The sequence below is a fragment of the Myotis myotis genome, unplaced genomic scaffold (genome assembly GCF_014108235.1).
Source record: "Myotis myotis isolate mMyoMyo1 unplaced genomic scaffold, mMyoMyo1.p scaffold_m19_p_8, whole genome shotgun sequence".
NCBI classification, from domain to species: domain Eukaryota; kingdom Metazoa; phylum Chordata; class Mammalia; order Chiroptera; family Vespertilionidae; genus Myotis; species Myotis myotis.
The window spans coordinates 20,380,249-20,405,348 of NW_023416390.1; the positions used below are offsets into that span (position 1 = coordinate 20,380,249).

General features: G+C 46.5%; 1 protein-coding gene across 5 annotated transcripts in view; it reads left to right on the forward strand.

The window, feature by feature from the left end:
- Positions 1 to 1,905: 1,905 nt before the first annotated feature.
- SMARCAL1 (SWI/SNF related, matrix associated, actin dependent regulator of chromatin, subfamily a like 1) overlaps positions 1,906 to 25,100 on the forward strand; it is a 51,340-nt gene continuing 28,145 nt past the window's right edge. Inside the window, exons 1-10 of one of the 5 annotated variants that reach the window (XM_036319834.1) lie at positions 1,906 to 2,154; positions 3,197 to 3,233; positions 3,623 to 4,494; positions 5,244 to 5,294; positions 8,414 to 8,620; positions 9,532 to 9,582; positions 14,181 to 14,367; positions 17,756 to 17,906; positions 19,437 to 19,595; positions 22,773 to 22,838. In XM_036319834.1, coding sequence (XP_036175727.1) covers positions 3,681 to 4,494; positions 5,244 to 5,294; positions 8,414 to 8,620; positions 9,532 to 9,582; positions 14,181 to 14,367; positions 17,756 to 17,906; positions 19,437 to 19,595; positions 22,773 to 22,838 — 1,686 coding nt within the window. In that variant the 5' untranslated portion in view covers positions 1,906 to 2,154; positions 3,197 to 3,233; positions 3,623 to 3,680. Of the gene's footprint in view, positions 2,155 to 2,262; positions 2,396 to 2,419; positions 2,524 to 3,196; positions 3,234 to 3,622; positions 4,495 to 5,243; positions 5,295 to 8,413; positions 8,621 to 9,531; positions 9,583 to 14,180; positions 14,368 to 17,755; positions 17,907 to 19,436; positions 19,596 to 22,772; positions 22,839 to 25,100 lie in introns of those variants that run through there. The other 4 variants (XM_036319832.1, XM_036319833.1, XM_036319835.1 and 1 more) reach the window with 4 other exon arrangements.

The following is a 25,100-nucleotide window of genomic DNA, read 5'->3' on the forward strand; positions in this document are numbered from 1 at the left end:
TATAAGACCCAACGTTCACTCATCCATATGCCATCTTAGCATATTTCAAAGGGCAGTATATAATTTTATTTTTTTAAAATATATATTTTATTGATTTTTTTTACAGAGAGGAAGGGAGAAGGATAGACAGTTAGAAACATCGATGAGAGAGAAACATTGATCAGCTGCCTCCTGCACACCCCCCACTGGGGATGTGCCCGCAACCCAGGTACATGCCCTTGACCGGAATCAAACCTGGGACCCTTCAGTCCTCAGGCTGACGCTCTATCTATTGAGCCAAACCGGTTAGGGCGAAAGGGCATTATATCATTTTATAGATGCGGTGAGGGAATACAACCGAGTGAAGTGACTGTCACATGAATCGGTGGCAGGCATGGGTGAAGTGCACAGCCCCAGTTTTCTTAGCAAATTGACTGACTCTGTGGGAGACAGGAAGGGCAGGAAAAGGTGTTCATCCATTTCTGCTCACATTACATAGTAGGAAGTGAGTGCCTGCCAGGTGTAGGGAAATGAAAAGACCTAAGATTTACCTCAGATAATAGCGACATCCCTCTCCCATCTGTTCTGAGATTTCACAGTTCACTAAGCACTTCTCCCACATTATCTTGCTTTGATCCTCACCAGAAGGAGATTTAGCAAGATGGTAATGTTTTCTATTTTACTTTACCGATGAGAAAATGGAATAACAGTCACTGTGTTTATGTGGCCAATAAAAGGGGCAGAACTGAGATTTGAACATTTCTAATAGTAAATGTCACTCAAGTCTGGCAAGACAGGCCAATGGCTTTGTCATTTAAAAAACCTGATTCACTGTTTCAAAATTCACACATGGTGTATATGATCATTACAAGAAAATTCAAAGACTTCAGAAAAATGTAACTTAAAACGTAAAGGAGTGTATTTCATCCTACTTCAGGTCCTGAAGAGTTTGGTGAGTTTTTAAATTTCCTTTTTCTATGAGTTTACATGTATTTATAGACACACACAAAAAAATTTTATGGCTCAAACTACATACATTGCTGTGCTTTGCTTTGTCTTAAAAATATGTCTTGGCCATTTTCCAAAATTCTGAAGTAGAGATCTACCTCTTTGTTTTAAATGAGCCATATTTGAAAACAGAATAGCACCATCCATGTGTATACTGATGATAGAATGCTGTATTTACTACCAATGTGTAAAGGGGAGTTGATTGTGTAAGGGAAAGTGTCTGGTGCTGAGAAATGGAGTAAACTGACGCTGATAGTGTCGGCTGATTCATTTTCCTTCAAAAGCGGGGGGCTTCAGAATCAGAATCACAAAAAGCCTAACAAGACCCTGAAAAAGTTATCGAATAACTGCCTCAGTTTTCCCATCTGTAAAATAGGAATACACATAATATAATGTTACATAAGGGTAGGATGAGGATTAAATCATTCACATTAAATGTTCAGCACAATGCCTCATGATGACGACAATGATGACGATGATGCTAATTCTCCAGCGGAGATGGAATAGTGAGTGGGGCTTAAGTTATAAGGTTATCAGTGCCAGGAAGTATGCCCCAGGGGATACTTTTTCTTAAGAGCTTCCGAACAGTTCCGACTGGGATGCCCTCTGGAGACCACTCTGACAACCCTCAGGAGACCGTTCTCACAGCGAGACTCCAGATTTGTAAACCTCGACGTCCCAGGTTTTCATGATCTGGTGCTTGACTTAACCTTTGGGGGGGGGGGGGCGGGGGGGGGGGAACCGAGGACTACAGTTCCCAGGGTGCACCACTTCAGCCCCGCCTCGTCCACGAGCTGGCGTCTCGCCAGATCCCCTGCCCAAACTACAAATCCCAGAAGACCCTGCAGCACAGCTCCGGTCTCCGGGTTCACCACGCCCACTTTTGAAGCGTAAGTGTGCCCGTGTTGCCCGCTGGGAAATGTGCCAAACACCCTTCCCTTTTCAGGCCCAGGCGCTGCAATCTGGCGCGCGAACGGGCAGCGCTCGGATGCCGGCTCCTAACCGCCCGCTCGGAAGCGCAGTCTGGCTCGGGAGGACTCGAGACGCGCCCCGGCTCGGTCCGCCGGGAAGGTGGCCGTGCTCCAGGCCTTGCCGGACTAGGAGGTAGACGGGGAGGCGGACGAGACCAAGTGCCAGCCTGGAGCGGGGAGGGGGCTGCGGGGAAGGGTGAGTCCAAGCGGAGATAGTAGGGGTGGAAATAGGGCGTGGCTCTTCACTAACTGGCCGGCGTGAAGCGCGCCCCTAAAATTAGAATTTTAGCTGTCCCATCAGGGAGAGGAGGAGGGGCGTCCATATAGTGCGATGGCTTCTGATTTGGGGCTGATGAGTGGAGCTTCACCCCAGGGCCTGGCCGTCCCCGGGCCGCGGAGGCAGTGGGCACCCCGGGCCGTGTGCGCGGAGAGCGCAGGTGCAGGAGGCCCCGGTTGGAAAGTTAGGCAGGAGTGTGGTTGGGACGTTACCCAGGGCACCTGAGGCTTCGGCTCTGTCCCCGGAAGAAAGGCTTTCCCAGCCCCTTCCTGACTCTTGGCGATTGAGGTGGAAGGCCTCTGAGGATGTTTGGGGATCCGAGCAAAGGGAATCCCAGCGGGAAGGAACCCTTTGAGCCTCAGAGGCCTGAGCAGTGCTGCCGGGGTGCCGCCCGTGTCATTAAACGCATTGCATCCCATGACATGGGGTGGGGGCTGTTTAGTCTGAACCGATCCGGAGAGAGCGGTGTCCAGCTCCCCGGTTGTAGAATATTGTAAAAGTGGCTCTGCTCATAGAAAAATGACGTGGGTAAATTAGTTTTTAAAAAATGATCAAGGCACAAAACAATGTATATATTGTTCCTCTAAGTATATTTCCCAAATATGGGACGTGTGTCTATGGCTATGGATAGAAAAAGAAACAGAACTATGCTGTACTTTAAACTCTGAAGAGTGGTTATTGATGGGTGGTGAAATTACAGACTCATTTTACCCTCTGCATCTTTATGTAGCATCTGGATCTGTACAATGAGCACGCATTACTTTTTATCCCCCCTTATTTTTCCAAAAGAGTCACTGGGCTGCTCTGAGGGGGTGCATGTTGGAAGGCAGGCACTGCTCTGGGGCTTGCATCCCTCAGGCCCCCTGCAGGCTGATTGGCCAAGAATGCTAAGAAGATTGAATTGGAGGGGTGAATTTAGTGGGCGGTCTGTGTGAGGCTAACGCTTTTTTTCTTCTTCTAGGTTGGAAAGAGTCTATGTTAGCAAGTCTCACACCATGGTATGTGGTTGTTTTGATCTATGTCTGTCTAATCCGTATCCTTTCTAGCTTGAAATGTTCTTCTCATTATCTGGTGGATTTGGTTTGCATTCCATAACTTCCGTGGGATCTGATAACTCAGTTGGCTAGGGGATGAGAGGGAGAAAAATATTGTAGCTGGAATGACTCTTCAGCTTTGGATTTGATCCTTCTTTTTCCTCTTTTGTCAGGATGTCGTTCGCCTATGCTACCTAGTATTCCTGGGGGGGAGTGGGGGAGTGTTAATTATAAAAGAAACTTTAATATATCCACTGTTGTGCATTTCCTGGGACAAAAGTTTGTTAAAGTCAAGGTAGGCACATGATAAATACATACATCTCATGTTTATTTCAAACGTTTTTCTTTCCCAGCTTTTACCACGTTTCTGATTAAAGATTGACATTCCTGCATAAGCATTTTCCTGTTACAATGTCCTTGCCCCTTACAGAGGAGCAGAGGAAAAAGATTGAAGAGAATCGACAAAAGGCTCTGGCCCGTAGAGCCGAGAAACTAGCAGAACAGCATCAGAGCGCAGGATCGGGCTCCTCCATTGCGGCCCTTTCTTCCCAGTCCCAGCAGGGTCCTTCTCACAGTCTCCCCAAGGATTCTTCGAAGCCAGTGAGCCATGGTGTCGTTTTCAAGCAACAGAAAACCAGTGGTTCATCTCATGGTGACCAAAGACCTCACAACCCCCACAGTTTTCATCCCAGCATTCTGGAGCAGGCAAAGGGGACCTGGAAGAGGCCAGAAGAGATGCCCACAGCCTGCCCACACCACAGCCCACCAAGTCAAGTGACTCTCGCTGGGATCTCCCCTCCCTTGGCACAAAGTCCGCCAGAGGTTTCCAACCAGCAGCTCGTGGGTCAAGGTCATCCTCAGGTTTCCCACGGGGCCAAATCGACACCCTTTGCTAACTCAACTCATGAGCCTTTGGCCAAAGCAAAGAGTTCCCAGGATACACCAGCTTCCTCCTCTGGACAGCTCCCCAGGGAAGCTCAGTTAGAGGCCACGGCAGCCAGACCCTCCACCTCGGGGCAGGACATTTCTGACGTCCACTGTGGCTCTGGGAGTGTGATGCCCGGGACCGAAGGCAGACTCCCACAGAAATTGGGGGCCTCACCTCGCAAAGCAGTAAGCTCCCAGGAGGGAACATGTGTAAGGGATGGAGACCGTTTCCAGGTGAAGATTGGGTACAACGCAGAGCTCATTGCCGTGTTCAAGCGTCTGCCCAGCAGAAATTTTGGTAATGCGTCTAGTTCATTCAGTCTAGTTTTTCAGATTCTTTTTTCTATTTCTAGAATCCCTTTTAATCTCGCAGTTTCTCATAAATATGAAGAGGGTGCATTGGCACATTCTGTCTAACCAGTTGTTAAAATTTTTCTATTTTAGTCCATGTTTTCTTTTGTCAGAGACGTTCCTTCAAACAGCTGCCAAAATTAGGGGCTGCCACACGGCCATATGGAGAAGGGATGAGTGTTTACTGAGAGGCCAGCTCCTCTGCCAGGTGCTTCATATGCCCTGTAGCACTTAAGCCTCACAATTTTTTGAGGTAACTAGATGTTATTTTAAAGGCGATGGGACTGGCTCAGCCAGGTAAAGTTACATGCTCAGGTTGGTTTGTCTGAAGGGCAGAGCTGGAATGTGGCTAGCTCTGCCTTGCCTCAGTGCACGTTCCTTCTCATACCTGAGCTTTGCCGGACTACACAGGGTCCCACCTCTGCCCTCAGCCCTCTGAGATAGGGCCCATAACATGTCAGAGCCTGACTTAAATTTCTTGATGTGGAATAAAAAGCATTATTCTTATATATATTTCCTATTTGTCCTGTACAAGGATTTTATAAATCAGTGGGGGCTTGTTCAGCCAACTTTTTTGAATTTAGCATTCATTCATTCATTCATTTATTAAACAAGCTTTTATTGAGTGTCCAAGAACAGATTATAACAGTCATCAACCTCATTGTGGACAAACCAAGTATTTGTGTTTCATTTTAGATCCTGACACCAAGATGTGGAACTTCAGCATGTCCGACTACAGTGCCCTGAGTAAGTAGGTGTGTCGTCACCCCTCATGCAGGAAACACGGGTATTGAGAAGTTTCTCTGGAGTAGCAGATGTGGTCTGGCTGGTGGTTTGGATGGCTTTCAGGCCACCGTGGTCCCAGTGCTCTTCTTCCTTCTCACTATGGCCAATCTGGTGAGGCAGCTCATTGGGTGATAGTCACTGGTAATATTAACAGAAGCTGGCATTAAATGGAGCCTGGTATGTTCCAGGCTGTTCTAAGCCCCTTACATGTGCTATAACTCTTTTATTCCTTATGACAACCATTTTACAGATGGGAAAACTGAGGCCCAGAGAGGGTGTGTTACTAACATAAGGTCACACAGCCAATAAGTTGCGCAAATAGGATTCAAATCCAAACAGTCTGACTTCAGGGTGCATGTTCCCACTGGGTTGCTGGCTCCAGCCATGGCAGGCAGCTATGCCAGCCACTGATCTCAGGAAGATTTACAGTTCATCAAACCACCCAAATCCTCACAGCACTCTTTATACAGCTAGTTAACTAGGGCTTGCAGGGAAGGGCATTGCCCAGGGAGGGGCATTGCCCAGGCAGGCTCCAGCCAAGACCAGGTCCGGGGAGGCCAGGTCAGGTTGTTGTCAGGGCTCGTGGGTGCACGCACCACTTCTGAGATTTTGTTGACTGTCTCTACTCCAAGGTTTTTGTCACCTTCTCCTGGTGCCTGAAGTCTGCTCCTCTGCCCTGGCTGTTCTCACATCTCCCAGCAGCCATTTCTATCCCCTCTCTTCCCTCCCAGTTCAAAGAGGGAAAAGATGAGGTTACATGGTGAGGTCACTCCCCCGATTTGGGGCACCAGTACAGTTTCTGGAGGGTGATGGTCAGCTCCCAGCAGAAGTTCCTGTTTCTCTCCTTGACCTCCCCATCCTGAAATGTGTGACACTTGGTGATATCCTTTTCTTTAGTAGCTGTCAGTGAACTTTTCTTTTGGGGGGGTAGGCGGGGGATCATTTTTACTATTAATCCATTTGTTAGGTGTTGGGAAGGGGAGACCAGTGCCCTAAGTTAAGAATGCAGGTTTTGACATACTGTGTTCTCATGGTTCCTCAGATTAAACCATTGTTTTCCACTGTCATGATTTTGTTTGTTTTATTATCTTTTTACTCCTGTTCTCTGACCACACTGCATGGTGACCTAAATGACTTCTGTGTTTACAGATTCATTTATGTTTTCTGTGAGATACGCTTGCCTTCAGTAATGCTTCACATATTTTTTTTGAAAACTATTTAACAGGCACAAAAGTCTGTTCATAGCTTTTAGAAGAATTTTACTGATTATTTGTTTAGCTCCTCTGTGTCCTTACCAGTGTTTTGCACACTTAATCTGCTGTCTCCTAAGATATATTAACATTCTCACAATGATCATGGATTTGTGCATTTATTCTTCTTTTTAAATTTTCAGATAGGTTCATGATTGTTGTGTCTTCTTAGTAGATTATAGTTTTTCATCGATATAACATGTAAAGCCTGGGTCTACCAGTCTTTCTGTCATTTTGCTTCGGGTGTACGTCTGGATTTTGCCTTTTCAATCCTATCGCACACTCATCTTATGGAAAGTATATCAAAGTGCAAAGAAGAAACACTATCCCCCAAAACTCCCCACTCAGTTAGCCACTATTCACATTTTAGTTTTGTACCTTCCAGCCTTTTATCTGTGCATTAAAACATACAAATTTTTACATATGTAATGTAATTGTTATCTTGCATAATTCGCTTAGTGTTCCAGCATAACATTTTTATTTTCATGCTGAATGTTAACAGTTAATGCTGAGTGATAAAAATGCCCATTATCAGACCACTTTGACTTCCAAAAAAATGATTTCATACCATTGAACTCAATTTTTTTGTGTATTTGTCTTTTCCAAAATTTCTTACAAAAAATCATTATTGATTATATGATATTTCATTGTATAAATGTCATAGACTGCTTAAATCATTTTCTCTTTATCTGTTTTAATTTGCTCCCAGTTTATTTTTCAGTGTTACATCTGTAAGGAACATCTTTATCCATAAATTTTTGTATTTTCAATTGTTAGTTGGGGGAGATTCCTAGAAGTTGGATCATTTGATCACTTTTTAGGGCTCTTGCTGTATATCACCACATTATTTTTCAAAAGAATTTATTTCCAACTGGCAATGCAGATATCTATTTTTTATAAGTTAAAAAAGGGCTTTTTTTCCTCTGATGATTTGTGCAGTTGAACAGTTTTTTCAAATGCTTATTAGTCATTTCCCCCCTCTTTTCAATTGGTTACATCTCTGTGTTTTGTGGTCTTGGGTGTGTGTGTGTGTGTGTGTGTTTTAATATATATATATTGATTTCAGAGAGGAAGGGAGAGGGAGAGAGAGATAGAAACATCAATGATGAGGGAGAATTATTGATTGGCTGCCTCCTGCACGCCCCCACTGGGGCTCGAGTCCGCAACCCAGGTATGAGCCCTTGACTGGAATCAAACTTGGGACCCTTCAGTCCACAGGCTGACACTCTGTCCACTGAGCCAAACCAGCTAGGGCATGGTCTTGATTTTTTAAGAGTATGGGCTCTGCTTGCCTTTCTTACAAGTATCTTTACTCGGTAGTTTTGCCTTTTAATTTAGTTTGTGTCTTTTGACAGTTTAGTTTTATGTAGTCAAATCTATTAACCTATAAAGTCCATCAGTAATAGATGAAATAAGGTTCAAAACTGTGCTTCTGTGGCCTGGTGGGCCTTTGTCTCTCTCCCTTGTTCTCTAAGCAGAGTTAGGGGCCTGGAAGTAGGGTTAAGTGGGTGATTCTGGTGTGCTGACTTCAGCAACAGAAATGATCTAATAAACTTGCTCATTCTGGTGAAATCCCTCTTCCCCTTGTTATTTTCTGACTTCTAAATGTTTTAATTTGAAAACTTAAGGAGAAGAGTAATGTTCAATAAATCGTGAATTTTTCAAAGCCTCAATGAAAGCATGCTTGCAAAGCTCCCAGTCCAACAGTACCTGCCATGTGTAATTCCCTATGACCCTGTCCCTGCCCTCCTCCTTTGCCTGCCTGAGCATCCAAGGGCCATGTGAAAGTCATCCACCTTGTCACAGCTGTCCTCCTCTTCTCCTTCGCAGTGAAAGCAGCCCAGCGCCTCCGCACGGTCACCCTGCAGCCTTTGGAAGGGGCCAGCAGTGTGGCACAGACCGGCCTGCCTTCGGCTCCCTCTCTCACCTTTGTCAAAGGGCAGTGCATGCTCATCTCCCGGGCCCGCTTTGAGGCAGACATCGGCTATTCACAAGAGTTGATCGCACTGTTTAAACAGATGGATTCTAGAAATTACGGCAAGTATGGCCCCCGCCTGCTTCCCAGGGTGGGTAGTGGTCTGTGGTCTCAGAGTAGGTGTTTTTCTCTCGATTTGAACACTCAAAAATGGCTTTCTTGGTAGAGCCTTCCTGATCTGCTCCTCTTGGAGAGAGGTGACGCCTAAATTGTTTAGAGAGTGAACAATTGGCCTGTTTTGTCCTCAGAGGCCTCCCAAAGAGAAGGACCCCCCCACACACACAATTTTTCCCAGTCACCTGTTTTCTTGGTAGAAGCAGATAAATTCCTGCTTTGGCCATTTAAACCTACCTGTTTAGATTTTGTAGCAGAGCTAGAAAAACAGATGGTTGTCATAAAAATAAATGCCTTTCTGTAGACTAAGACCATAGTTCTCAAACTTGAGCATCATCAGAATCACCTGGAGGGCCTGGTAAACCCAGATTGCTAGGCCCGGTCAGTGTTGATGCCTACTTTCCACCCAGAGATACTGAACTCATTGGTTTGAGGTGGAGCACTGGTAGTTTTAAAAATCTTCAGGGGAGTCTAATAATCAGCCAGGATTGACAACCACTGGCCAAAACCAAACAATTTTGCTTTATTTTTTGTGAGGTTCTTCAAAAGCTGCCCCATCCAAATAAAGGGCAGAAATCAGCTTCAGAATTCTGAACTCCTGGAGTTCATTCTTAGCGTGGGCCATGTTGTTTTACAAAATGCTGTGGCTTTTATGGGTTAATATTCACATTCTTGAAATGGTTTTAGCCTTTCCCTGGCAAGTAGAAAGCAAGGTCTTAAAACCTCTTGCCTTTGAGACATCACAGTCACCACACCATGCGAGCTCCCTGGAGGTTTAGGAAACCAGGGACTGAGTAAGTGTGAGGACACAGCAGAAGCAGGCTGGCACATTTGCTTATTTTGTTTCTTCTCATTGCAGATGTCAAGACCAGGAAGTGGAACTTTCTCTTGGAAGAGCACAATAAACTAAGTGAGATGCCCACCTTGCTTGTTTTATATCATGCTGTTGTTAAGCTTTAATGATCTGCCTTAAATTAGTGTTTTAAAAGGTTCTCCTCCTCCTTCCCCTGCAATGACTGTGCATGCTGTGTACAGGACAAGGAAAGGCGGAGATGTTCTCAGGTAGCCCCGGCCCCATCCGCTGAGACGGTGGCTTTACAACAGCCCAACGAACCAGGGGCCTCTGCTTCCATCAGCGTGAGGCAGTACTGGTCAGATTCCAAGGCCAGGAAACCTCTCTCCTGCCCATCGTAGAAGTGTGGGGGTCAGAGGTAAGGAAGGATTGCCTCGCTTAGATGGAAGCTGCTTTGGACGCCCTCTGAGGACAGGCTCTCAGATTACTTCTGGAACCAGATGATTGGTGAAGGTGGGAGGGTCTCAGCAATACTGAGCTGCAGGTGGGCTGAGGTTTGCCAGAGGCTCGGCCTAGGCCAGGGTGCACAGCTTTAATGAGCACTTTGGAGATGGACCAAAGGAAGGGATATGTGTACAGATCAGCCGTGGGCAAACTACGGCCCGCGGGCCAGATCCGGCCCGTTTGAAATGAATAAAACTAAAAAAAAAAAAAAAGACCGTACCCTTTTATGTAATGATGTTTACTTTGAATTTATATTAGTTCACACAAACATTCCATCCATGCTTTTGTTCTGGCCCTCCAGTCCAGTTTAAGAACCCATTGTGGCCCTCGAGTCAAAAAGTTTGCCCACCCCTGGTACAGATGTAACTACAAGAAGGAGAAACTAGTTTGGACTTAACGTTTTTCTTCTCTGCCTGCGAAAGGGGACATGGTCTTATCTCAGCCTGTCCTGAATGTCAGTCTAACACCCGTCTTCCAAGCTGTGACAGCTCTACAGAGGGTTTGCTGCTGGCATTAGCATTCCTCCTGTTTGATCCCGATGACTTGTTGGCCTCCCAGCCAGTGTTCACACTGGTCAGGCCAGGGGTGGCCCTCTTAACCCACCCGGCTGGGGCTTTAACGAAGAGGAAAGCTGGGTTTCTTCCCTCTGTCTCCTCCTTATGTGACTTACTATAGGACCTCAGATGGATAATTCAACATTCTGGGTCCCAGTTGTCCTTTTAGTAAAAAAAAAAAAAAGAAAGAAAAGAAAAGAAGAAGAAAAACGTGTGTGTGTGTGTGGGGGGGGGGGGGGGGGACGGTCTTTAATCCGTGCCTGCTCTTCTGCCAGAAATTAAATATAAGGGAAGGGCTTTGATCCTTGAGGAAAGACTCAAGGCTAAGTTTGGCAAACTCAAGGCTAAGTTTGAATATGAGGAGATACTTAGTATCAGGGAACACTAGCTGAAGCAGAAAGGATCCCATAGCTGCTGCTGTTTGGAACTTGTGACTCAGCGAACTCTGGCCAAAGCCAAATTTTTGGTGAGCAATAGGAATGAGTTTTTCCCTCTCATCCCTTTGTCTTTCAACCACAGAAAGACATAAATATGTTAGCTATAAAGGCTTGACTTTCATGGAAGGATAAAAAGCAGGATACTTACAGCATTAGTTGGTGAATGTAACATTGAAAACCATGAGTCTCGACTCACATAGTATTATATAATGGTTCCACATACTCTTTGGAATATCTGATGAAACAACAATTCTTCATCCAGAAAAACACACAGTGGCCAGACATACAGTTTGTGTTTGTCATCAATAATCCTTTGGATCTGGAGTTTAGAATTCTAGATTCAGAGTTCGGATTACTTTTTTCCATGCTGTCTGGTCATTCCAATGTCTTGTGGAAGCTAAGACTGATTCTCCCCATTTCACAGATTGGAAAAAGCTTAGGCCCAGAGACAGGAAACGTCGTTTTCCTTATTGGGAGCATTGCGGGTCATGATACACTCAGACTCGGACTAAACATTGAGATCTTGAGTTTGTATCATGACCTCTATGGAAATTTAGAAGCCAGACCCGTGTGCTACGAGGCTGAGGAGACGGCCTGCAGAGTCGCAGGTCCCGGTGAGCTCTGGTTCCATCAGCATCGGACAGGGCCCTGGGGAATTTGCACCTCTCCTCGCCCCTGGGGCTGGTTCCTCCGTGGAAATTAGATGACTGACCCTGAGCTCGTGAACATGTGCATGGAAAACTAATTAAAAATGACAGTAAGACCTTCTGAGTAGATGAATGCTCGTTGATGACCTGGTGATAATTATTTTCTCCAGATTAGGTGACTAAGCTTTCTTCTCTCTTTTCTAAGTGACTTGAGGCCTTTGCCCACAGTGAGATTGGCTTAAGGCCCTTGGTTTTCCCAACTGTCACAGTCCAGAAGGACTCTGCATCCCCCTCAGCAATTCTGTCTTGTCAGCGGCTATTTGAAAACATTCCCATCCCTGCTGGTGGCTTCGTGGTGGCTTTCACAGAAGCGGCTTCTAGATGGCTCATGAGGCCAGAGCACGCTCCTGCCACCTCCTAGCACAGGGACAGGACACGGCCACCGTCGACAGTGCATGGGGCTTTCTCAGAAACACATTCCGTTGACCGAAGTAGCAGCACAGGGATTTGGAGGCAGTAATTGGTAGGAAGCAGAGTGGCCGTTTTTTCCTTTTGAGAGGCTGAAAGAACGTAACGCTTACAAAACACAGTGGCCAGATCATCAGCCGTGTCTCAGTTTTCGTCAGGTATTTGAGTTCTGAAAGTAGGATTATAATGAAAATGGTTTCTGAAAGCACATGGAGTGCTCAGTCTCCTGATGTGTGGAGAAATCAGCATGCTCAGATTTAATTTGGAGGCATAAAATGTACTTCTGCATCAGTATGGACAGTCTCTTTATGTTGAAGCCGCCAACCTTACCTAATTTCCTATCCTGGTGATTCTGTTCTTGCCAACTGTTCCCAGAAATAACTGGTACATATATTTAGTGAAGGATGAAATGGATTTAAATGTATTGAAAATACAAAGCTATTTAAGGTAGTGGGTGGCTCAGTCCTCCAGATTCACATCAATATTTGCAATTGTAGCCAATTGGTTGTGTGGCAAAACACTTTGTAATATCTTGTGAAGATACTAAGGAAAAACATGATCACATGGAATAGAGAACTACAACCTTAGAGTTTCAAATAACACTGGGTAGAAATGAAACATGCCCAGTTTCTCACTACTGGATTCCTGAGGACAGTAAGCCCCCTGGTTTTACTATGACTCTCCCAGGGTGCCCCTGAAAAGGTAAAGGATAAAGAGCAATTGAGGATCTGTGAACAGTGGTCACTCTTCTAACTTGATTTTTCAAAGGAAAATGCTAAAAGGGAAGAACCTTAGAAAGCTACAGCCCCTAGGACAGCGGGCTGTGGTTGGTAGGTTAATGATTCTGCTACCACCAGTGATCTCGAGGTCTATCGTCTGTTCTCTAACTTCGTGATTTTTTAACATCTTCCCCTGCCCATTCCCCCCAAATTGTATGTTTTATTTGTATCCTGGTTTATTCTTTTTCCTTTTCTCTGTTGAAGAAGTTTTTTTCCTCGTAAATTTAAAATCAGATGAGGCTTAAATTCTTTCAGAGAGTAAGATCAGTGAAATTAATTTGCTTTCATTTCCATGTAGATCTCAGGTAATTTATTTTTCCCACTTGGGTTAATGGCTTCTGACTAGAAAAAGAGATTTCCCCATCCATTGTATAGAGGTCTGGTACCGCACACTTGAAAGGAGAGTAGAGACCCCTAAAGATGAGCTGTAATGGAAAGTCAGACTGAACTTATCAGGGTTGGTAAACGTTTTTTGTAAAGGGCCAGAGAGTAAATATTTTAGGCTTGTGGGCCGTGCAGTATTTGTCCCAACTACACAACTCTGTCAGTGTAGCATGAGAGCAGCCATGACAATCCATAAACAAGCTGGCACAACTGTGTCCAGTAAACCTTTATTTACAAAAACAGGCCTATTTGGCCCCCAGGCCTTTGCTTGCCAGCACCTGCTTTGGAGGCTGGGTAGGGAGCTAGCAGGCCACCTCAGGACTAATGGGTTTTCTGGCTGCCTCACCACTGAGATTGTTACCAGCTGTGGCCTTTGTGTGGACTTTGCCCTTTGTTGTTGTTTGGGAGTAAGTACCATCTTACTGATCTTTCTCAGAAATGCCCAGCATCTTCTCTGTATGGCGCTCCGTGCTTCCTCGCCCGTTGACAGCAGGTGACGGAGCGTTCTCTGACTTCTCAACATCGAAACCAAAATAAAACATGAGGAGAATGGAAAGGAGACAAGATTTTTCCACTTTAATTCTTGCTTTTTCTGGGCTGATTTTTTTCTTATTTGAATGAGAATACTAAGATAATTTTTTTACATTGCTTCAGGTTAAAAAAAAAACGATCAGTCACAAAATCACTTTGTATTTCTTTCCAGTGTTTGTGTAGTATAGAAAATCAATTTTGCATGACCGATTGCCCTCATATTTGCAGAAATTAAGGAAAAGAGAGGGAAGACTTGTTCTCTAGCATGCGTCTATCAGCCCTGATTTTCTCTCCAGTTAGTTTCTTAAGATGGCATGCAGCAGCATTTCAGCCATTGAAATTTGTATTTCGTAACCCCTGGATCTCTTGGACATAACACCCCAATTCATATGCCTCTCTTCTTCCTTCTAGTTGAAAGGGTGCGCTGCCTCCCACAAGTGCAGCTGAGTCCTCTGCCCAAGACACTCACCCTGGCCTTTGCTTCTCAGCTGGAGAAGACATCTCTTTGTCTCACAGCAGACGCCCCTGAGGCCGACCTCTCCAGTGTGGACCCCAAGCTCGTGTCCAGTCTGCTGCCCTTCCAGAGAGCTGGAGTCAAGTAGGTGCCTGATCTTCCTCTTGCTCCCTTTCCCTCGCATTTCATCCCTCCCCACCAGCTGTGTTCAGATGCCCCTTCTTTTGTGAATGCTCATCTTTTACAGATGTCTGGAAGCAGTTAGGCATTGAACAGCCAGGTGTACTGTTACCAGAGCCTGAGTAACCATTGATTTCAAATTCTGTGCGTTAGCAGGGCTCTGTGTTGCAGGTGTGCAGAAACCTACTCAAACTAGTTGAAGAAAGATTTCTCAGTGCATGTAATAGAAAACCCAGGATCTAAAAGGATCTCATCAGACTCTGTCCCTCTCTCAGCTCTGCCTTCTTCTTAGTTTGCTTTATTCTCAGCCTGATGCTACTCAGGTGTGGCAGCTGGGGCTGCCAGGGACTTCCAGCTCACATCCATCAGCCCAGCAGAAGCACCTCTTTTCTCGGAATCCCACACTGAAATGCATGGATCTGGAACCAGTCAGTCATTGTGGCCCAGAGCTTGAAGTCTTGTTGGTGAGGCTGGATGATAGGCCTGCCCTACAACAATTACTTGGACTGAGAGTGGGAGGTGCTAGTTTTCCAAAAGAAAGCTAGGGTGCACTTATTGTAGAAAGAAAAAAGGTAAACTGGAGGCCTGGCCTGTCCTTTTTTCCAGACTTCTTGGGAGAAGCAAAACGACAGGTTTGAACTTGCCTTCTAGTGAATATACGGGAGGTCAAGGAGAGGGAGGAGGTCTTGATAGTCCACCCAAAAATATGAGAGCTAAATGTGTTGGTAGGCGGTGTGGCTGGAGAAGAGCCCTGTGCAAGGGAAGGAACTGAACTGTCAGTGGCACTGACGAGCAAAGTCAGCCTGCCTGTGTGCAACCCACTGTGGTGTTTGGTTAAAGCTCGGCTGCTGTCTCAGACAGGATTCTGTCCTGGGTGTGGTTTCGGCACAGCCATACCTTACTGATTCCCAGGTCCCCAGCTCCGCCCACCCTCTCTTCTTCCTATCCATCAGCCTCTGTCCCTCTGAGGGAACACACTTTGCCATTTCGGTCCTGCATCTACGTGCTCTGTGATGTCCTTTGGGCCGCGTTTTACCCAAGCTCAAGGCAGTTTTTTTCCTTTGCTCTTTTCCTCCTCTGGCTCCTTCATGACAATGTTGCCCACTCTGACCAGCATCAAGTTCATCATGGCTCCAGTATAGAGAGATCCATGGGCCCATGTGGTACCTGCTGGCCTTGCCAGGTAACCTCCTCACTACTGGGGGCGCTGTGCGAGGCACCAGGCCAGTGCTCGTGGAAACAAAGTGGGGCCAGCAGCTCCCATCTTTTTCTCTAGGGCTCTGAACGTGCTATGGTACTTACAGCCTTTCTTCAACACTTTCTGATTAAATCCAGATTTTAACTTTCATTCTCTGGTGTTGAGGGAAGAGGGCTATGAATTCCACATGTTTTTTTGTTTTGTTTTGTTTTTGTATGTAAAAACTCAGTTGAAAACTCCCTTAAACTTATGGAGTAAAATCTCTTAGATACATATCAGCTTCCTCTAATGACTAAATGGTCTCTCAAGAAACCAGTGAATCAAGGCTCTGGCAGACAGCCAGCTGCCTAAGGTCTCTCAGCTCCCACAAGTGAAACTGGAGCTTAAATCACATTTTCTGATGAGGACAGAGCTTCTGTTATGTGGCCTGCCCTGTAGAGGAGGCATCAGCTATGTGATTGTTTCTCTGTTTACTCAGGTGTTTGCTTTGTTCTCATTTTTGGCCACTTGGTTCCTGAGCTGGGATACCTCAAGGCAGGGATAAAGGAAAGACTGAAATTCAGCATCCATTCTGCTTTGAAAATGACCAGATAGACTAAAGTGCTTCGGTGCTCCCTGTCTGCCCTGGCTGCCAGTTTTGTAAACCAGAAAGTAAGAGAATAAATCTTTCCACACTTGCCCTCCCTCTGTCTGAGTTGTGGGCTCATCCCGAAAATGGTGCAGAGCTTTAACCCAGGTCTGAGGTAGGTGTGCCAAGAAGAGACCTGTTCAGGGAGGTGAGGTCGCAGTCCGCTGGGCTCCCTGCCTTCCCACTGAAGGAACGTGGTGGCCACGGCCTCTCATTGGGCGGGCTGTTGCGACTGCTGGGAGGACAAGGAAGTGCAACGATATGATGCCCATTGACTCCGTGTGCTGCTGAGCCCAGGAGTGCTGGCCGCATGCCACCCACAGGTCTGCATGTCCATTCTCCACCTTCGCCAGACACTGGCCTTTCCAGGCAATTCAGAAAGGCCACGTGCAGCCTAGAATTCTTGTCCGCCAAACCAGCTGCTAATTAAAAGAGATTACGGTCTCTGTCTTTACTGTGTGAGAGGGAAAGAAAAAGAGCTAGTCGTCTGACCTATTACCAGGTTTCTGAGCAGATGATGAGTTTTCAGGAATCATCTGAACGGGGACGGGTATGTGGAGCAGGAGACCAGGCAGCTGGCACTCGGGATCCCTCAGCGTTTCACTGAGTCATCAGATGACTCGAGCAAGTCATTCTTACTGTTGTGCCTTTTGTCGAATAGTAGCTATAAGAGAACATTCTTCTGACCCTGTTTTAAGTGCGTTACTTATTAACTTCATTAATCCTCGAAACAGTCTCTGGGGTAGATCCTGTTGTTATTCCCATCTATGGCTGAGGCACCAGGAGGTTAGATAACTTACCCCTGAGTGGTGGGATGGGGATTCCATCCCGGCCAATTGGGCTCCAGAAGAGTCGGCTATAACCTTATTCACAAACGATTAGCAAGGGTTGTTGCCCTGGAGGCTCAGGGCCCTGGAGAGAGTCAGGGCTCTGACTAGTGAGCACCTTAGCTGAGGTTGCTGCTCCCTCTTAGATAAACACCCTGTTCCACCCTGTCCTCTGGCTGCCCCCTCCTCTGCAGCATGTTCTGTCTTTGCTGGTTCCTTCCCTCTGGCCTTTACACACAGCATCCTCTCTATTCTTCATCTCTAATCTCTCTCCTCTCCTCTAGGCAGATCTTTTGTGTGAACAAGGGTGCGCCTCTCCCCGCCCCCCCCCCCCAGCCCCTTATTAGAGACCGTTTCCCACCTGTCCTTGCACACCCCTGGGCCTCGCCTACATTGGGCTGAGGGTGACTCGTGTTGCAGACTTTTATGACCTGATTATCTTACAGAGCTTCTCCCTACCTTTGACCACCATTTCACATCTTCCCGATTCTGACTCCTTTTTAAATTATAATTCTGCTCCCTGATTAGCTTCTGCTTTTCCCTCTTTGGGGAGCAGATCTCTTCTCATGAGCAGGGCCCATGCTGGCTGCCACACAGCCTACACCGAGCCATGCGCATGTATCACTTTACGTGGTGGCAGGTAAACTCGTGCCCCTGGGGAATATGTTGTGTTACTGTCCTTACCTTGTCTGCTTCCAGTTTTGCCATCGCAAAAGGAGGCCGCCTGCTGCTTGCTGATGACATGGGCCTGGGGAAGACCATCCAGGCCATCTGCATCGCCGCCTTCTACCGGAAGGAGTGGCCGCTCCTGGTGGTGGTGCCCTCGTCTGTGCGCTTCACCTGGGAGCAGGTCCGTGCTCTTTGTGTTCGGATTTTAACAAAGACACTTTTCCTCAGGGCTAGAGGAATCAAGTAACAGCTTGGGGACAGGGCCTAGGATATTTAAAGTCCTTCTTCAGCTGAAGGCAGAATGGAGAGGAGATGCCCCCTGAGCCTGGGCTCATGGGCTGTGCCGAAGTAGAGTCCCGTACTACCTTCAGGGAAGGAAGCCACGGAGCCACAGCTCAGACTCGCCTCGTTCTGTTGGCAGACACTTCCTGTTAGTAGCACCTTTCATCTGTACCGCACTTAATTTTTAAAATAAGATTCCTCCTTTAGTTCCCATAATCCCATAATGGCCATGTGCAGCAGGCACAAGAGATATTAGCCCATTTACAGATGAGAACACTGATCTCAGAGAGGATAAGCTCCACACTTCCTGCTAACGTGGCGCAGCGCAGGGCCTAGAGGTCGCGCCAGACTTCCTGGCTCAGGGCTTTTGCTCTCTGTGGAAAGGGGTGAGGGCAGGATGTTCCCTGTCTACCAGGTACCTTTATGGCTAAAAAATCTGACCTGAACTCAGCTTTATTATCAGTCAGCCTTGAGCTTTGTCTGCCATACGTCTAGGGATCAGAGTGGCTCTGTGACATGAACAAAAATCCAGATAAGCCATCTTGATGAAGAAGGAAGCCCCATGCCTTATGCTGCCTATGGCGGCTGTCGGCTTCGTCACAACTTGGCTGCTTCCTAAGCCCCCAGGAGCTGCCATGGGGAAGAGACAGCTCCGCCTGCAGCTGCTCAGCCTGGTGCCCAGAGGTGCCCAAAACTTTAAAATGGTGCATTGAAACAGTACCACATTCTTTTCCTGTCCTGTGATCTGAATTCTGCCAGTACCTCCAGAAACTTATGATTCAACACAGGTATGTTGTGTGTTAGATTCCCACAGCACCCTCAGAAATTCTAGGGAAGGGTCAGATGGTCAGATGAGGCTAGAGAAAGAACCGGCACTCCCTATATCAGAATCGTGTCACCCCGGCATGCCAGAGAGCACCCGACACCGCCACGGAGGCACTGGTGGCCCTCTGCTGACCCTAGGTACTGGCTTTGGTTAGAGATGGCAACATTTCTGGAGAGAGCAGCTGCTTTGTAGAAAATACCACCATTAGTGCCTTCAGTGTACCACACTTTGCTAAAAATTCCTCCTAAAAGAGTCACGTTCTTTCTCTGCAGAAACTTGCCGTCTAGTTAGGGGTCACAGAAGTGAAGTGCACAGGCACCACAGAGTAGCTGCTTGACTACACTTGCTACGCAGGAAGGAAGTGTTCTGCTAGGGAAAGTGAGGGGAGCGAGTGGGTGAGAGGAAGATGGAGATGGTAGCTGTTTTGGGGACAGGATTACGACCACTGTGGGAAGATATGGAGGGGCAGAGGCCATGTTGGCTTTTCAGGGAGCAGTGACATTGGCCCACAGTGAGAGTGCAGTGGTGGGTCGGCTGTGGTCACAGCCGGTAGCTCCCGGGCCGAGTCATCATTTTGGGTTTGTTCTCTGCTGTCATCCCCAGGCCTTCCTTCAGTGGCTGCCGTCTCTGAACCCAGAGCACATCAATGTCGTGGTGACCGGCAAGGACCGCCTGACAACTGGCTTGGTCAACATTGTCAGTTTTGACCTCCTGAGCAAGTTGGAAAAGCAGCTAAAAACTCCTTTTAAAGTTGTCATCATTGTAAGTGACTTGGCAAAGTATTTAAGGTCTTGATCTTGGTGGAAACTTTCTTCTGCACTCTCATGAGTCCAACTCAGTCTCTAGGAGAACAGAAATCATGGTCTCATTTTGTGGTGAACCAACATTTCATTTCTCCAATAAGCAGTTCTCAGCCCTGACTACGTATTAGAATTCCAGGGGATCTTTTTGAAAAATGTGATTTACTAGGTCTGCACTGGGGTTTCAAGCCTTTCTCTCCCTGATGTGAGGTCGGCTGTGGAGGCCTGTGTGTGGACTCTGGACCGCCGGGGCTCTAGGAACTCCAGCCGTGTGCCTTCATCTGGTGCCCTCTTATCAGAACAGCTCAGGCATACTGTTCCAACAGCTCATAAGTTTTCTTCCAGCCAATAGAAGGACACTCCCTCCCCTCCCAGAAAAGCACTCTTTACTCTAGTCCTTTTTTAAAAGGACTTGAGTCCAGATGTGACAGCACACCTCTCAGGGACTGGCTTTCCTTCTTTTGGTCTCTAGAGAAACTTGGTCTGTGCCCCCTGTCAGCACTCACTGGATGCCATGTTCTGGAGGGTGTGCAGCTTCTTGTGTCCCTGCCCCATCTGTCCAGTTCCCACTCCCAGTTCAGGAACTACTAACCGGCATTCAGAGGCAGAGCCTATAATGGATGATTTCCAATGGACATTTACCCTCGGTGTTCCTTTTGGTGAAACAGAGAAACCCAATGCCTCCAGATGATATGCAAGTTTCTTTTTTACTCAAATGTGTAAATTTTAAAAGCCAGTGGTGTTTTCCTTCTCTCTCTTTTTTTTAAATATATTTTATTGATTTTTTACAGAGAGGAAGGGAGAGGGATAGAGAGTTAGAAACATCAATGAGAGAGAAACATCGATCAGCTGCCTCCTGCACGCCCCCCACTGGGGATGTGCCCGCAACCAAGGTACATGCCCTTGACCAGAATCGAACCCTGGACCCCTTCAGTCCACAGGCCAACGCTCTATCCACTGAGCCAAACTGGTCAGGGCAGTTTTTCCTTCTCTTAAAAAAAGAATTCTCTCTTGATTGTGGCTTCTCAAATCTTGCACTCAAGATTAGAGTGCATGTGTCATGTAGAAGGAGAGAACGGAGAGAGCTTTAGGAGGCCCAGGGAAGTGGAGTCTGAGTCGCACAGGTCAACAAGGGACCTGTGCTTTGAGCAGTAGGAACTCCGTGCTTTGAGCACAGGGCTGGCTGTGGGGGTTGGGAAGTACATTCATCCATGTGTTCATCTAACTAGCAGTTGTGCACCAGCTTCGAGCTCCACACAGTGCTGTGCACTAGAACAATCCAGTAGGACAGACGGACACGTGCACTGGTCATTAGAATACATCTCAGTGCTTTCATAGACTTGTGAACCAAGCACTGTGGCAATCAGAGAAGGATCTGTGGTTATGATTTGGACATGAGAATCATACTGTGTTCAGAGCATAAGCAAACTTAAATGTGTAAATTTTTTCTAAGCTAAGAAGATAACAAATCTTTGGGGGAGTCATTTTTGGTTTGGCACAAATTCAAGTGTGGCTTTGAATTAAAAACATTGAAAGAAGTACCCCAGAATGATGGTGACTCTTCTACAATGTGTAGGAAGACTAAAGCCTTCATTTCTCACATGTGTTCCTCTATCAGGTACTTGATGTATAATCGCTGATCTTACAATGGCCCCTGGGCAGAGACTGTCCCATTTCTCAGCTGATGAAAACTGACAGTGAGAGAGGTTACATAATTTGCCCGTAGGCATGAAGCTGGCAAAGTGGAGTCACTGATCACAGCTGGATTGCGTCTGGCTGCAGAATTCCTGTGTTTCTGTTTCTGACTTAACACTTAATCAGCCATGTGATTTTTTAGCAAATGACTTACCACCATGGATGGTTCGTTCTTCAGTTAATTAAGGTCCCTGTCCTCCCCCTACTCCAGAGGAATGTTGAAGGAGGGAATAAAGTGACGGTCCTGCGATGTCACTTTTATATATGAAGGAGAAGCTACTCCTTGTGGTTAGTTATAATAGTGGTCCTTTGTTACCCATTGGTAAAATGGTCCATTCCCTTCCATATCTCTGGACTTTGTGCTACTTTCTCTATAAACGCCTTTTTCTTGGCTGTCAATATGGGCTTATCCTCAGATAGGAGTATAAATGTTATACCCCAGGTTTGTGGGAATACATGCAGTGACATTTGGAGATTCATCTCACATTCCTGTATATTGTGCTTTTTAGCTCACTTTTTTGGTTCATCTTAGCTGAAATGGAATTGAGGAATGGGTCTTATAGGTCATCTTTAGCATCTTTTGATCTTTAGAGCCAGGATCTTCCTGGTATCCGCTGAGGGCTTATTCAGTGGCAGGGCTGTTCTAAGGGCTCTATGTGCCTTAGTCTGTTTAAGACAACCCAACACTAGTACACTGGCTGCTGGTATTATACCCATTTTACAGATGGAGAAACTGGCACTGTAGAGAGGTCAAGTAGTTGCTCAGAGTCACATAGCAAGTAATTCGACTGTGACCAAAATAGAAAAATTTTCCCCAGATACTAAGAATGTATTAGTTCTTCATTGAGCTTTAGAAAACATGGCATTTTCTAGCTTTCTTATGCACAGAATGCAGAGCTATAAATAACCAGGCTCCATGTTCTAAGCATGGCAGGAATCATGTCTTCCTCCCTACTCAAAGTTCCCACAGTACTTTGTCACGCCTGACTCAGTGACAGCACTCAAAATATCGTCTGATCGGTTGTCGGTGTAGCTGACATCCTGCCAGCCCCTAGGGGGCGAGGCCTGGGCCCTAGTGTAGGGCACATAGTGGGTCTGCAGGGCACACAGTGGGTCTTCAGCACATTTTGCTTTAGTGCCGGGCAGATGTTAGGTCTGTCTTACAAAGAAGAAGACACCTTTCAGCAGTTTGTTCAATGCAGCCTGTGAAGTGGACAGGACAGAGGAGTCACTAACCCGCTGTATAGGTGGAAAACACTCAAAGAGAGAAAGCGACTTGCCAGCATGTGGTGGAGAAACTTTCCCAGGCCCACGGCTGTCTGAATGAGAAAGGGCTGAGGGAAGCGTCCTCAACATGATGCTTGCTAGGGTCAAGTTAATGTGGGCTCTGTCTCCTTCTACACAGGATGTGACCTTGTTCACCTATGTGACTGTTTCTTTTCAGGATGAGTCTCACTTCCTCAAAAACATTAAAACAGCCCGCTGTCGCGCAGCTATGCCCCTCCTCAAGGTGAGTCCTGCCGAGAGTGGACTAGGAGTCTGAGCCCTCTCGGCCTAGAGATCCCCCTGTGGTTTGCTCTGGCTGGCAAGGGCTCCAAGGAGAGCAGGGGCTGCAGGGTGGGGGCGGTGGGCCATGGATGTGACTTAGGGCATCTCTGCTCAAGGCTGTGGTGCTCGATTCCATTTCCTTCCTACCATCTTGCTAAGGAACTTGTGGTCGATGCAGTGGTCTCTGCCTCTTAGAGATGAAGACCTGTTGATGATCACATCAACAGGCCAGGACTGCACTCCAGAGCCTCCTGGGCAAGGCGGAGGGAGCACCCCCAGCAGCATGTCCTGTGCAGCTCAGCGGAAACTGCCTGTCTTCTAAGTGGCTGTGGGGCAGAGCTCTCAGTGCTTTGAACCGAGGGAGATGAGTTATGCAGACAGGCCAGTGGGTACCAGCAAGAAGCGCTGGCAAAGCTGAGACATGCCCTGTAAGCCAGTGCCTTTTCTCAGGCTGCCCTAAGCCGTTTTGTTAACAAAGGAGGGTCAGCCATCCACATCCCTTTCTGGGGTGGTCTGAGCTTGAGCCTGAGCACTTCAGCTGGGTGAGTCCTGGCTGCGAGCAGGCGTGTATGTATGTGTGTGCGTATGTGTGCTTCAGCGTAGCTTCAGATCTTCATGTGAAACCATTCTGACGAGCAGTGTAAGCTCCCTGTCTCATCTCACACACTTCCGTGCCCAGGTTTGGTGTCCTGACAGAGGAAAGGCCCCCCCAAATTTCCTTCCATCTTTTTGCAGTGAGCTTTTTCCTAATATTGGGGGCAAGTAGTGCAGGTGGAAAAGTAGCTTTCTTTCTCATAACAAGGCAGAGATCTCAGAGGTGATGTTGGGGAAATCTACTTCTGTTTGTATAGACTGAGAAAACAGGAGTGCGTGTTTAACAGTGTTTCACCAGCTTTCATTGCTTAAAAGAAGCTTTGAGTTATACTGAAACTAGGGAAAGCTAGTTTTTCACATGTTGGGGGAACTTAGTTAGTAGCATTTGAAAAATAACTTAATTTTTCCATCTCCCCACAAAACACACGCAAGTGTCTACTCATTTCAAGTTTTGTTTTGTTTTAGGAGTAGCAAGTTATATGATTGTGGAGAGTGGCTACAGTGTTTGGACAGGTTCAAGCCTCGGACTAATGAGAGGGCACAGTCCTCTCATGGCCACGTGCAAGTCCTAGCTTGGAGGGCAGAGCCCTCCCAGCACAATTATAGCCAAAAGCTATAGTTGTAAGCTTGAACCTATCTTCCGAACACATGGCCCCACGTGTCTGAGTGATGTGGCTTTGATAGAATTCAGATGCATGTACTTGAGTAAGATCGAAATCCACAAGAATGGTTTCAACATCTTGACCACGCCCTTACTTTGTCTTGTGGAATCTGGCTATAAAATGAAGACATGGCTTGTAGTCTATGGCGCTGTTGCTAGCTCTCCGTCAGAGAGGCTCTCTATCAGAGAGGACAGCGTCCCACCCAGACCCAGCTTTTATTCTCTTGTCTGTCTGTTCTCAATCCTTCACCACCCCTTCTCAGGCTCACCAAACCTGGCTGAGCTGGCACGGCATATAAGGTGCCCTGGGGCTGAGTATACCATGGCTGTGCCGGTTTGCCGCATATGATAATAACAAATAATATGCTACATTTTCCAATGGAGGATTATGTCATTTGCTCCAACTTTAAAAATAAAAGTTCTTTACTTAAAAACCTTGATCTTATGCTCATGTTACCCATAAAAATGAGAGCCATTTGTGGACACACTTAAATGAAATGTTTTTCCCATATTGCTGACCTTTGTTTCCTTTTGAAAAATGTTAATAGACCTCAGTACTGTGGCTCCAGTATTACAGCCATAACTAAAATTAAATCTGTACCCCGGATTGTTTAGACAAAGAAACTGCACATGGATAGATTATATCATTAAAGATATAATGGAAAAGCTTCTTAGCGACTGTCTTGTTAATATTTCATTGCCTGGTCAGGCACTCTTGGCCACACACTGGGCCCCATATTGGGTCTGAAATATGTGTTTCTGAGCCAGACCTCTTAAAGCAGCATTTACATATTTAAAGTGACATATTTAAAACAAATCTTTTTAACTGTTATCTAGTATATATTACTCTGCATTTGCCGTAGAACTTGGATGAATTAACGATAAAATATGAGCCATGGGTCCAGCCTGCTGCTTATGAAGGTGTGTGAAAGCCACTCCCTTCCGTAACGTTGACTTCACACGATGCTG